This window comes from Lagenorhynchus albirostris, chromosome 13 (assembly GCF_949774975.1).
Source record: "Lagenorhynchus albirostris chromosome 13, mLagAlb1.1, whole genome shotgun sequence".
In the NCBI taxonomy this organism is placed as follows: domain Eukaryota; kingdom Metazoa; phylum Chordata; class Mammalia; order Artiodactyla; family Delphinidae; genus Lagenorhynchus; species Lagenorhynchus albirostris.
The window spans coordinates 51,666,618-51,679,537 of NC_083107.1; the positions used below are offsets into that span (position 1 = coordinate 51,666,618).

Below are 12,920 nucleotides of genomic sequence, written 5' to 3' on the forward strand. Positions count from 1 at the left end.
GCAGGGTCACATGGTAATTCTGTGTTTAAATTTTTGAGGAGCTGCCAGATTGTTTTGTGAAGGGCTGTATCATTTTACATTTCTACCAGAAATGTATGAGGGTTGCAGTTTCTCCACAGCTTCATCAACACTTGTTATTGTCTTTTAGATTTTAGCCATCCTAGTGGTGTATGAAGTGGTATCTCATCATGGTTCTTATTTACATTTCCCTAATCACTAAAGACCTTGAACATCTTTTTTATATGCTTATAGGCCGTTTGTATATCTTCTTTGGAGAAATGTATACAGTCTTTGGCCCATTTTAAATTGGGTTATTTTCCTTTTAATTATTGAATTGTAAATATGCTTTATATATGCTGAAATTAGTCCCTTATCAAATATATAATTTACAAATATTTTCTCCCATTTTGTGGGTTATCTTTACTTTTTTCCTGCTTGTTCTGTTAGTCACTGAGAGAGGTGTGTTGAAATCCCCAACTATGATGATAGATTTTCTACTTTTCCTTGTAGTGGTATCAATTTCTTAGGCCTATTAGGTGCATACAAATATAGAATTATCTTTCTGTTGCATTGACACTTTTATTATTATGAAATGTCCCTCTTCATTTTAGTAATGTTTCTTCCTTAAAGTCTACCTAGCTAATACTAGTATGCTACACCAGCTTTTTTTTAGTGTTTGCCCTTTTTTTTTGTTGTTCTTTTGTATTCTCCTATCTGTATTCTTATTTAGAAGTCATGTGTCCTGTAAGCTGCTTATATATATATTTTAAACCCAGTCTGATATTTTTAATTTAATTGAAATGTTTAACCTACTTATATTTTACATAATTACTGATATATTTAGATTTAAATCTAGCATCTTTTTAAAAAATTGGAGTATAATTGCTTTACAGTGTTGTGTCAGTTTCTGCTGTACAATGAAGTGAATCAGCTATATGTATACATATACGTATATGTATATAGGTCCCCTCCCTCTTGGACCTCCCTCCCCCCTTTCCCATCCCACCCATCTAGGTCATCACAGAGCACCAAGCTGATCTATCATCTTATTTGTTTTCTATTTGTCCCACTTATCCTATGTTCATTTTTTCTATCCTTTTTTGTCTTCTTTTAGAATAATCTCATATCTTTTAAAGATTCCATTTCCCTGCTCTTTTAGCTTGTTAATTACACATTATTTTACAATACACATCCTTGACTTATTAAAGTCTAATATAAATTAGTACATGTACTACTTCCTAGACAATGCAGAAACTAAAAGTCATTTTACTCTGTTTACCCTTTCCCACCTCTTGTACTGTTGCTTTCATATACATTAATTTCACATTTATTTAAAACCCCACAATATATTGTCATTGTTTTAACAGTCAATATTCACTTAGATTTATTCATTTATCCTTTTCTTTGCTCTTTGTCTCTTCCTGTATTTCTTCGTTTTTACCTGGCATCATTTTTCAATTAGTTAAATTAAAAAAAATAGTTTTAGGCTTACAGAAAAATTGCAAAGATAGCACAGAGAATTACCATTTGCCCTGCACCTGCTTCCCCCTATTACTAACTTTCTTCTGCCCAGACAGGAGATAACACTTAAGGGGCAGCACCAGTTTCCCTCTGCCCATCTTGGGTTTCATGGGGCCATCTGTGTCTGATGGCCAGCCTTTATTTACACAAAGACCTGAACAAAGATGTGAAATTATGATTTTTCTTTATCTTTGCCAGACAGCCTTCCCTGGCATTATCCTGTAAGTAGCTTTCTTGGGTGATCGGAGTAAAGATGTTATTTCCTGTTATACTGAGCAAGCAAGTGCTGACACGTCAAGAGAGGAGCGAGGTTTACTCTTGAGGATACTTGCATTGAGCTGAACCGTTTTTCTGAACCTACAGGCCTAGTTCTGTGCAGTGGGGCCACCCAGAAAAACTCTTCTCTAGATACTTGAAGGTGGTCTTTTGAGCTCCCCCAAATCTCTAGGATAAACTGTCCCAATTCTCCAGTCTATTGTTGTGCTATGCTGTGAGTCCCATCACCATTTTAGTTGTCCTTCTTTGAACAAATTCCTGTTGATCTCTATCTCTATTAGAGTGTGGTGCTCAGAGAGGGACAGAATATATGGCAGTTGCTGCCTTCTCACGCTATTGTAGAACTATCAGCTCAGCAAGGTTGGTGCCTAACCCATGGGTCCTCGGTGAGTGGGGTGGTGGCATAGACCCCCCCACCCCTCGGCAGAGGCCACCCTGGTCAGCACAGCTGCCGCTCCACATTTTAAGCTGCAGCAGGAGCAGATGCACAAGCCCTGGATTTCCCACACCGTCCCAGCCAACCTGCCCCGATCTGAGCCAGCTCTCTCGTCCAGATTTGAATCTTTAGTTGGAGTCCTGCCTTGGCCTTTAAGCAAGGCCCCCAAACGATGTCAATGTTCATGCTCAGCTGCCCTCGCCTCCACCAGGCTAATGAGGATGAGAAAACATCACTTTGTTTCAGGCCACTGGGTCCTCCAACCGCACTGTCTTCCTTTGTTCCTGCAAGTGCTGGGCCCACCCACAGGGTTTAAAACCAAGGTCCCCACAGGCAGAAAGGGAGGGGGCCACCCCCTGCACCCTCACACCTGCCTTAGAAAGCAACATGCCCACCTTACGTTGAATGAGTGCATCCGTACGATGGTCCCTGGGTGCTGCGGGAGATGAGGAGAGCCTAGCCACTTCCGCAGACATGGCGGAGAAGCTGTGTGCCTCCCTGCCCTGCCCCTGAGGCTACGGGAGGGGTCAGACCCCAGCCTGCTGGCTTGAACCCCTAAGAGGCCCTCAGGAGGATACACCATCTCTCCCACTCTCTTCCCCTCAGTCACCTGTGGCAGACCAAGGCCTCCAGGCCACGTGTTACCACCAGGCCCTTGTCCCCAGACCTGCTCATCCATCCTTCTCTCCATCTCCCATCCCTCTCCACCCTGAGATCCTGCCATGCACTCTTCTGGAGCTCGGTCTGACGTCAGCCACCTCCTAGGTCCCCTGTCTTCTCTGAACATGTCATCACTTTCCTCTTTAACTGGAGCCTGGCTCTCGGCTGAGGGCCCCTGCCCCACCAACCCTCAGGAAGGGGCCGGATTCTCTCTCCTACAGGCAGGTGTCAGGCAGGGCCTGGAGGCAGAGGACTCCTCCTAGCTTCGCCATGCTGCTTCCAAACCCCTTCTCCTCCCTTTTCCCTCTCGCTCGCGGCACTGGACTTCTGCTTAGCCTCACGGCTCTCAACCTCGGCTTCCAGTGATTTCAATTCTCAGCTCATGTCTCTCCTTCACCTTTATGCTCCGTGTCACCGTAACATCCACCTCATAGCCCTGACAGCATCCTGTCTACCCTACTTCCTCAAACTTTCCCCTCAGTGCTATTTTAGCTGCCTCTGAAATCTCAAATTTTGCTTTTATTTTTAAAAAAGAAATTTACGTACAGTAAGATTCTTTTTCTGATGTGCAGTTCTGTGATTTTTGCCCATGTGTGAATTCTCATAACCACCACTACATACAGGATATAGAACAATTCCGATATTCCAAAGATTCCCTCTGTTCTCCTTTTATATTCAAACTCCCCTAGGCCCTGGCAAGAAATGACCTGTTCTCTGTTCCTGTATTTTTTCTTTTCCAGAATGTCATATAAATGGAGTTACATAGAATGAACCTTTTGATACAGGCTTCTTTCACTCAACACAATACCTTTGCAATTCATCCATGTTGCCGCTTGAATCAAATTTGTTAACGTTCATTGCTGAGTGGTATTCCATCATATCAGTGAAATACAGGGTTGTTTTTTTTTTTAAATCCATACCTCCGCTGAAGGACATTCAGGTTGTTTCCAGTTCTTGGTGATTAGAAATAACGCTGCTATAAATATCGGTGGGCAGATTTTGTGTGAATTAAAAAATTTCACTTTTTTAAGATAAATACCTAGAAGTAGTATTGTTGCGTCATATGTAAGTATAAATAAACGGCCATAGGGTGTCCGTGTTTCACATGTGGGGAGACAGGCAGAGAGAGGTGAGGCGGCCTGCCCTGGGCTAGTGCAGGGTTCAAGCTTAGCGGGGCCACCAACCCATTTCCCCATCTCCGGACCCAGCTCTCTCTTGCCGCCCACCTGGGTGCGGGCTGGGATGGGGGAGGGACACAGGGTGGAGGCGCTCACCTGGGGACAGGCCTGGCCGTAAGGTGGGGCCCCGGCGCATCAGGTACAGCATGCAGTGGGGCTGGCGCTCCTTGAAGGGCAGCTTCCCGGTCACCATGGTGTAGAGGTTGACACCTCTGGGGGCATGGGCTTCCCAGGGCGTGCCCCCTCCCCACCCCACCACTCCCCTCCCCTCCCTAGGGGTCCTGGAGCCCGTGAGGTGGCGCTCACAGGCTCCACGGGTCAGCCTGCTCCCCGCTGTACTTCTCGCTCGTGAGGACCGCCAGGGCTGTGTAGGCCACAGAGCCGCAGAGGGAAAAAAAAAAAAAGCTTCCCCTCCTCTGACAATGACGGCATGGTTCCCTCTTTCTACACCTCACTCTGACCCCTCTTTGACCTCATTAAGACCTCTAATTCACTGAACCTACCTTTTTTTCATTGGCCATCAACCTCTTCATATTTTTTCTTTCCTTCTCACACAGTTTCGTTTTCATGGTCCATCATAATAGTCATTCTCTTAGAAACATTCCTCTCTGCCGTCACAATAGAAACATTCCCTAATATAGCTCAGCTTCAAAAAAAATTTCCCCTAAAAAATCAGTAACTTTACAGTGGAAAAACCTGACAGACACTCCCTCAGCCAAGTGATAAAGATTAACATCCACAGGGATAAGCCACATTGATAGCATGCACCCTTGATGCGAGGTGATGACAGTGGCACTTTACCTCTGGTCTTCCTCCCCCAAACCCATAGCCTCTGTCTAAGAAAACCATCAGAGAAATCCAAATCGAAGGATGCTGTTCTGTAAGAATATCCGACCAGCACTCCTCAAAACTGTCAAAGTCATCAACAACACAGAAGGTGCGAATAACTGTTATGATGGACTATGAAAACTGTCACCGTTTAGGGAAGCCTAAGGAGACACGACAATTAGATGTAATGTGGTCTCTTGGATAGGATCCTGGAACAGAAAAAAAGATGTTAGGTAAAAACTAAAGAAGCCTGAATAAAGTACAGACTCTAGATAATAAAAGCATAACAATATGGGTTCCTTAGTTGTGACATACGTGCCGCAGTTAAGTTAGCAATAGAGGGAGCTCAGTGCAGGAACTCTAATATTTTTGCAACTTTTCTGTAAATCTATAATTATTCTAAAATAAAAGTTCGTTAAATGTTTTTTAAAAAAACTTCCTCTGACCCCTTCCTCCAGCTCTACTCCATTTCCCTGCTCCCCTTCATGGGGAGACTTTTTTTTTTTAATTTATTTTATGGAAGTATAGTTGATTTACAATGTTGTGTTAATTTCTGCTGTACAGCAAAGTGATTCAGTTATACAAATATATACATTCTTTTTCATATTCTTTTCCATTATGGTTTATTATAGGTTATTGAATATAGTTTTCTGTGCTAGACAGTAGGTCCTTGTTGCTTATCTATTTTATGTATAGTAGTGTGTATCTGTTAATCCCATACTCCTAATTTATTCCTCCCCTCCTTTCCCCTTTGGTAACCATAAATTTGTTTTCTATATCTGTGAATCTGTTTCTATTTCATAAATAAGTTCATTTATATATTTTTAAAATTCCACATATAAGTGATATCATATAATATTTGTCTTTCTCTGTCTGACTTACTTCACTTAGTATGGTAATCTCTAGGTCCATCCATGTTGCTGCAAATGGCATCATTTCATTCTTTTCACAGGGAAACTTCTTGAAGAAGTTGTGTATTGCTGTGGTCTCTGTGCCTTCACCCCAGCCTGCCCATGCCTCAATCCACTCCCATCACACCTCCGTCCTTAGCTCTCCACCACCAGCTCTCTAGTCAAGGTCAATGATGATCTCCATGTTGCCAAACCCCAGAGCCATTATTTCCTCCTCACTTTACCTGGCCTTTCAGTCTAGTACGTGATCCAGTTAACTATTCCTACTTCTTTTTTTTTTTTTTTTTTTTGTGCGGTACACGGGCCTCTCGCTGTTGTAGCCTCTCCCGTTGCGGAGCACAGGCTCCGGACGCGCAGGCTCAGCGGCCATGGCTCACGGGCCCAGCCGCTCCGCAGCATGTGGGATCTTCCCGGACCGGGGCACGAACGCGCGTCCCCTGCAGGCGGACTCTCAACCACTGCGCCACCAGGGAAGCCCAACTATTCCTACTTCTTAAAACATCCTCCTCTCTTGGCTTCTGGGATACTGAAATCCTGGGTTTTTTTTCCTACCTGTTGCTGTTCCCACCAGCCTCTTTGCTGGCTCCTCCTCTCTCTGACTTCTACCAGCGCTGCCATGGCCCAGGGCTCTATCTTAGGGCTCTACTGTTTGCCTGTGCTCTTACCTCCTAGGTATAGTTCATCCAATCTCAGGGATTTAAGTACAGTTTACCTACGGTCAATCCCCAAGTTAGTATCTCCAGCCTCGACCCTATGAGGTAGGCACTCTTATCATGATCCTTTCACAGGAAAGCAGACACAGGCTATCAGACATGAAGGGGCTTCCCCCAGGTTACACAGCTAGAAGCAGCAGAGCCAGGATTTGAACCCTGGTCTGTCTGACTCCAGGCCTGTGCTGTGAGTGGCCAGGCTGCCCTGCCGCCCTCTCCTTCCATCCCAGCTCCTGACCCCGCCTGATCCCCAGGGTCTTCTGCATGTGCTGCTCATTCTGGCCTCATGCCTTTGTCCCCCTCGTCCATCCACATCTAGAATAACCCTCCCCCACACCGCCTCCCTCTGCATCCTCTTCCATCGCATGGCTGGTTGGGAGGATTTTCCACCCCTGAGGCCCAGGTTGATCTGTCCTGGCCTCCTCTGAACTTCCCCAGGACCTGGGGTCCACCCTAAAGCAACTGAGGGCTCATTTGTATCTATAAGGTTCCCGCTTTCTGAACCCAAGATGGGGGTCCTTGGCCCAAGTACAAGCGCACCTGGGTGACATTGAAACACGGTATCTGTGACTGGGACTGCCTGGGAAAATGTGGGCTGTGGGCCTCCAACACTGTACACCAGCTTGTACGGGCGTCTGAGTTATCCAGGGTGGTTTTTATTTGAGAAGTACTTCAAAACCCTTTTCTCCTGGGGCCTGGGAGGCCAAGGAAGAGTCAGTCTAGAAGTGAAGGGGTTGGTTTAGTTTTCACCGAGGTCACAGAGAGGCCAAGCAGTTCCCACGGGGGCCACTGATCAAAGGAATATTTTGAAGAAATGGGGTGACGCTGTGATCATGATCATTTTAGAAGAACTGAAAGTGCCCTGAGGGAAGAGACAAGGCCCAGGCCTGTGAGGTGGTGGTGGGAAGGGCCGTGTGTGGGAAGGGCCTGTGCACTGGCTGAGAAATCAAGACCTGATGTCATGGGCCAAGGACGTGGCCCCTTTCACTTATGGTGAGTTCGGCCTCAGTCCCCGTGATGCTGGCCTGGGTTTTGCTCCCAGCCCTGCCACTTTGTCTCCCTGGGCGTCAGTATTCTCATCTCTAGAATTAAGAGGTTGAAAAAATAAATGACGGGGTTGGGCTATGTCATTTCCGGGTCCTTTTCAGCATCTTGAGTCCATCTGGGAAAATACATCCAGTACTGTCTTACTGCGGACACTCCTGACTTGAGAGAAGAGCCCAGCTAACCTGGTCACTCTTATGCAGGCCTCCCGATAAAAGTTTTTTCACGTAGAGCAGAGGATGCGCAGGGGCCAGGAGAGCAGGGCTGTAGGTGGTTGAATCTTGTACGTTATGAAGGAAATGGTTCTGCATCGTATCTCCAGAAAAACCCACAGTTCACCCCCCTGCCCAATTTGAAATGTTCATCAGAGCCCATGCTTCAGGAGCGGGGAAATCTTGCCCTGCATGGATCAGAGGGAACTCCACCAGGTGGGGCTGTCTCCTTTCTCAGCTCTGGGTCTGAGTGTCCCCACCCCCTGCAAAAGACAGACTTCTCTTCTGGAGTCTGCCAAGCAAAGCAAGCTCTGGGAAGGTGCCACGTCCCACCAAGGTTTGCCCACCTGGAGGAGAACGCGTCCAGAGTCAGGAGGAACCCCAATGGCTGATCTATTGCTAATTCTACACTGGCCGCTGCCCCTGCACACCCGGCATGCAGGCACATACCTACTCCTAAGCCACCTGCATTTTATAAAAATCATTTTTTTAATTGAAGTATAGTTGATTTACACTGTTGTTAGTTCCAGGTGTACGGCAGAGTGGCCACCTGCATTTTGGAAAGTGAAATCTGACATGAGGAGCTTTTAAATCAGTCTTCGCTCGATTGCTAGAGACAAAACATAAAGGAAGCAGGGTGACTTGGGAGGGGCCCATGTCTTGTGCTTGAGTGCTTTGGAGGGGCTGAGTTCCTCTAATCCATCAGGGACAGTGGCCTCAGTGTCCCCCCACCCCACCCCAGCTTGCTGCGCTTAGAAGCAAGAGGAGCTTGGAGCTGCCCTGCACCCCCAAGGGCTGGAGGACACAATCCCAGCCTTCAGGTGGTTGTGCAATGGCCTCGCCTAAGGACACCTCTTAAATTGCTGGGGGGTCAGGATAGCACCCACCCAGGTCTGAGTCCTGAGCTTGCCAATGCTTTCAGGCAACTCTGCTCCTGAAGGACGAGCTAAAATATGTCATTCATGGAAGAGCTTCAGAAAAAGAAGAGATGATGTTTTCAGGAAGTCCAAGATGGCGGGCGGGCAGAGCCCAGAAAATCCAATCTGAAGGTCCAGGCAGTTGGGAAGAGAAGAGATGAGTAAGCACAGAACCAGAGGGAGGTCTACAGGTTCACGTAGTAACGACAGGAATGGTCTATTTGGAAATGAAAACAGAGCCCTGCCATGAACTCTACCTCCCAGCAGGCACGTCGGCATGAGAGGAGAAAGCACAGCCCACACTATGTTTACATTTCGTTCTTCTGTTAGCAGGGTGTGACTGGCCTGGGCCACTTAATATGGCCCTCAGTTTCATCTGTGAAATGGGTGCTCATGGATCGCTCAGCCCGAGGATCGAGTGAGCTAACAAGGTAAGTGTGAAGCCACACCACGTGGACTGAACGCTTAGGGGAACTGTAAGTGTGTGACCCGGGAATGCTGATTCTAGGACTGACCATTTTGAGCAGAGGCCACTGCTGGGTCTCTCCCCCCATCCCACCATGGAGATGGCATCTCTTTCCAAGCAGGCCATGACTTGGAAAAGTAAAATTTGAATTAGGGAACCCATCACGCCCCTGTCCAGTTGGGGCTATTGCCGGGCTCTGGCTCCATCTGAGGTTATCCTGGCCCTTCCCGTGCACATTCTAGCTGGGAGGGCCCGCGTGAGCCCTGCCGCCTCCAAACTGAGGTCTCCTCTGAGCCCCAGAGCTCAGGCGGCTCCTTTCCCCTGAGCGCCTTCATCCGAAGTGCGGCGTGTGAATACACGTAGGCAGCGGAGTTTTCAGGCTTCTTCCTATAATTTTCTGAAGACAGGAACCCTGACTTCTTTTCTCGGGTCCCTCACAGAACATAGAAAAAGAGGCCCGCAGAAATATGGACCATGCGTATTTGGTCCATAGACCAAATATGGACCATGGCTTCCTGGTCTTAGTTGCCGAGTTTTAACATTAGCCTTTTCTTCCTTTCTCCAGATTCCTATCAATCAGCTGGCCTCAGTCGCCTCACAAAGATCAGTGCCCATGTTCGTTTTCTGTAAACTGTTTAATAAATACATACTTCACTTTACATCAGTGTAGCCCATGATAAACCCACAGGAAACAAGAGCCACCAGCAGTGGTAGGATCAGAATACTTTAATAAGATAGCAGAGTGTCAAAATACATTTCCTTATAAAGTTAAGCTCCCGTATAGTAATAATGTTGTCAGTAGGAATTTGACATTTATAATAATGTTCACGAAATCATTATGTTGATAGATAAAGTTAATATGAAGTTTGGAATATTTTTCAGAGTGTTTTAGTAAAACTGCAAGGGTAAAATGCCCTTCATGCTGAGGCAAACACACAGAGAAAATCAAACACCAGCGCTTACATGTCAGTAACCCTTCAAGTTCTGCCGCCTGCCGTACGTGAGGCAGGGCTGTGGTGCTCAAGTAACATTTTTGGCAACACAGTGACTAGGTAATTTTTCTTTTGAGATTTAAATTTTATTTTGTTTGGGGCAGTAAGTCCATCCAGCCTTACCAAATTCTTGGCTTGCTGTGTTTTGCTTTGTGTGTTTCTAGAAACTTCTTCATTGTACCCATGACGGAAAAGTTTCACGTGATTGCTATTTCGAAAACAAATGGCATCGTCCCTCTTACCTGGTGAGTTACGAGACGCTCTGAGAACACTGTTTTCAGTGCTTCCTACCTGTACACGTCACTTCTGGGGACAGACAGACCTCAAGGAGGGCCAGGGGCTGTCCCCGGAGGTCTGCCTGCTGCACCTCGGCCGTGTAGGGCGAGCTGATGGTGTGGCTGAGGAAGGGGCATGAGATGCGGCTGGTCAGGACCAGGAGCCCCCCTGTGTGCCCCCCTCAGTCCAGCTCCACGGGCTCCAAGGTGGTGAGCTGGGAGGATGTGGACTGGGTCCCTATACCATTTCCAAATCCTCACTTTCTTTCATGAATTCCCATCTAAACTACATCATGGTAGTTCTGGAAATATCCAAGTGTGCCCCATGAAAGACCATTAGAGTCACATAGCTCAGTGCACTTGAAGGGCTGGCAATGAAACCTGAAGAAGAGTTTAAAGCGCTTCCCCTCCCTTAGATTTGTCCCTAGCCTCCACCCCTGACGTGCCGTCAGACCCTCTTGGCAGTAATAATAATACGTACGTACATACAGAATACATACAGAACATGAGGAGAAGGCAGCTGGCAATGCTCCCACATAATGATTCCACTTTCTGGATTGTGTGTCACGCCTATGGCATGTCCCGAAAGCAAAAAGGCAACAGAGAGGGAGACCTTGAGCAGGGTTAGTACAGGCCCGTGGAGTTCTGTACAATTCTGCAGTGTCAGCAACACCATGAAAAAGAAGATTAACAAACAGCTTAAAAACGATCTTAAAGTGATTTTGTGAGCAGGATTCCATTTCCGTTTCTAAGTTTTTAGATATTATAAAGTACCCATATATATGATAAACACTTAACCCAGATATAAATTTTCTTTTTAAAAAACTCAGTTATGTTTTTGAATAATAATTTAAAAAACTCCACCAAATGCAGGGGAAAAACACCAGTTTAGGAAAAGCCATACTGTGTAACTTTCACAGATAACCACATACAACGGAGTTCACCCTTCACATTTTTTTCCCCCCAAAAAAATCGTATCAAAATTAGAGCAAAGAGTTGGCTTAAAAAAAAAAAAAGACTGAAATTTACAATACAGTGATTAGTTTTACAAAAGAAAGGAGGAGGGCTGAGAGAGAGAGGCCACAAATCAAGCTGAGAGAGCAAAATTATTTTGTTTCTCTTTGGCAACAACAACAAAATCCTTTTAGTTAAATGAAGCCAAAGCTTTCCCTAAAGGAGAACAAACAAACATACACCAAACTTGTTAGTATGAATAGTGTGTGTGTGTGTGTGTGTGTGTGTGTGTGTGTGTGAGAGAGAGCGAGAAAGACCCGTGAATAATATAAATTAGAAGTAATTGAAGTTGGGGAAAGAACAATCTTATAAAATTTAAGAACATTTCCATTGACAGAACAAAACATAGCAGGTAAAACAATTGTATTTTAAAAATATGAATAATAAAGTGAGCATCTTCAGAAAAAGGCCACTACTTGGTGACCTGGGCAAGTTTGCCAGGTAAGTATATCTTGTAAAAAGTGTGTTGGTGTTAGAAATATCTAGTTGCAAAAAAACAGACGGAGACCGTGAAGCTGGTGGGACGGCATGGGAAGGGGGTGCCTGTCAGTGGGTGGCCCTGGCTCAGGTGGCCTGGTCCAGGGCTCTGAGGAGGTCCCCTCCTTGGAGGAGCGTGGAGCTTCCTGGGACAGGAACGTTCACCTCACAGTCATATCTGGTCAATTCCGGCAGCAAGTAGGGCTCAAACGAGGGTCCGAGCAGCCGGCTTGTCATGCCTGAAAGAAGAGTTAGTGCCCTTATTTTCAAAACCCTAAATCAAACCTTTGGAAAAGGGTCTATTCCATAAGAGGCCAGCATGGAGGAGACGTGTCGGGAGAGCAAGGGGCATTTCCAGTTTTCATGACTCGGGGGCAGAGGTGGGGCAGCCCTCATTTCACTTTCTTCAATGTTGTCTGTCTTTCCCTAGTGACCCAGCCCACGCAGAGAGCAGGGACCCAGCAGAAAGCATGTCGTCTCCATCCCATCAGGTGAGAGGGGCTGAGACCCCGGCGGGGAGAGTGTGCAGTGCAGACAGAGCAGGGAATGTTCGGGGGACAGGGAGGTTGGATGGAAGGAGAGCCCACGAAGGCCTCCTGGCCTGGGAGGTGGAGGCGTGAGCCAGCACCTGGGCAAGGCTCGGGGTTGCCAACTGACCCATGCCCACTGTGCACTGGCAGCCGGAAGAAAGGCCGAACAGAGAGAGGGAGCTCTGAACCAGCTGGTGCCTGCACGCACTTGCACACACACACTTACATGCACGTACACAAAATGTACACACATGCATACACACACACAGGTCCTTCATGGGCCTGACTTCCAGTTTCAGGACCCCCCCCCTTGGCAGCCCCTCTTTCTCTCGTGCTGAGAAGGGGAGACTCCCAGCACCCACTTCCCGGGAAGAGCAGGCCCGGGTTCCTGGAGGCGGCTCCGGAAGCCCTTCGTCGGCCCCAGTAACGCGAGGCGCCTGCTCTCCCTTCCCCTGGCTTGGCCGCGGCACCTC

General features: G+C 46.9%; 2 protein-coding genes across 4 annotated transcripts in view; one reads left to right on the plus strand and one right to left on the minus strand.

The window, feature by feature from the left end:
* Window positions 1-12,920, plus strand: part of ATP6V1E2 (ATPase H+ transporting V1 subunit E2) — a 438,965-nt gene that overhangs the window by 126,644 nt on the left and 299,401 nt on the right. The window contains exon 4 of one of the 2 annotated variants that reach the window (XR_009544236.1): window positions 9,024-9,118. The exons of the other annotated variant lie outside the window; for it this stretch is intronic. The gene's annotated coding sequence lies outside the window, so the exon portion shown is untranslated. Of the gene's footprint in view, window positions 1-9,023; window positions 9,119-12,920 lie in introns of those variants that run through there. 2 annotated transcript variants of the gene reach the window in all.
* Window positions 9,776-12,920, minus strand: part of EPAS1 (endothelial PAS domain protein 1) — an 89,396-nt gene continuing 86,251 nt past the window's right edge. For both annotated transcript variants that reach the window (XM_060169904.1, XM_060169902.1), the window contains exon 16: window positions 9,776-12,156. In XM_060169904.1, coding sequence (XP_060025887.1) covers window positions 12,005-12,156 — 152 coding nt within the window. In that variant the 3' untranslated portion in view covers window positions 9,776-12,004. The remainder of the gene's footprint in view (window positions 12,157-12,920) is intronic.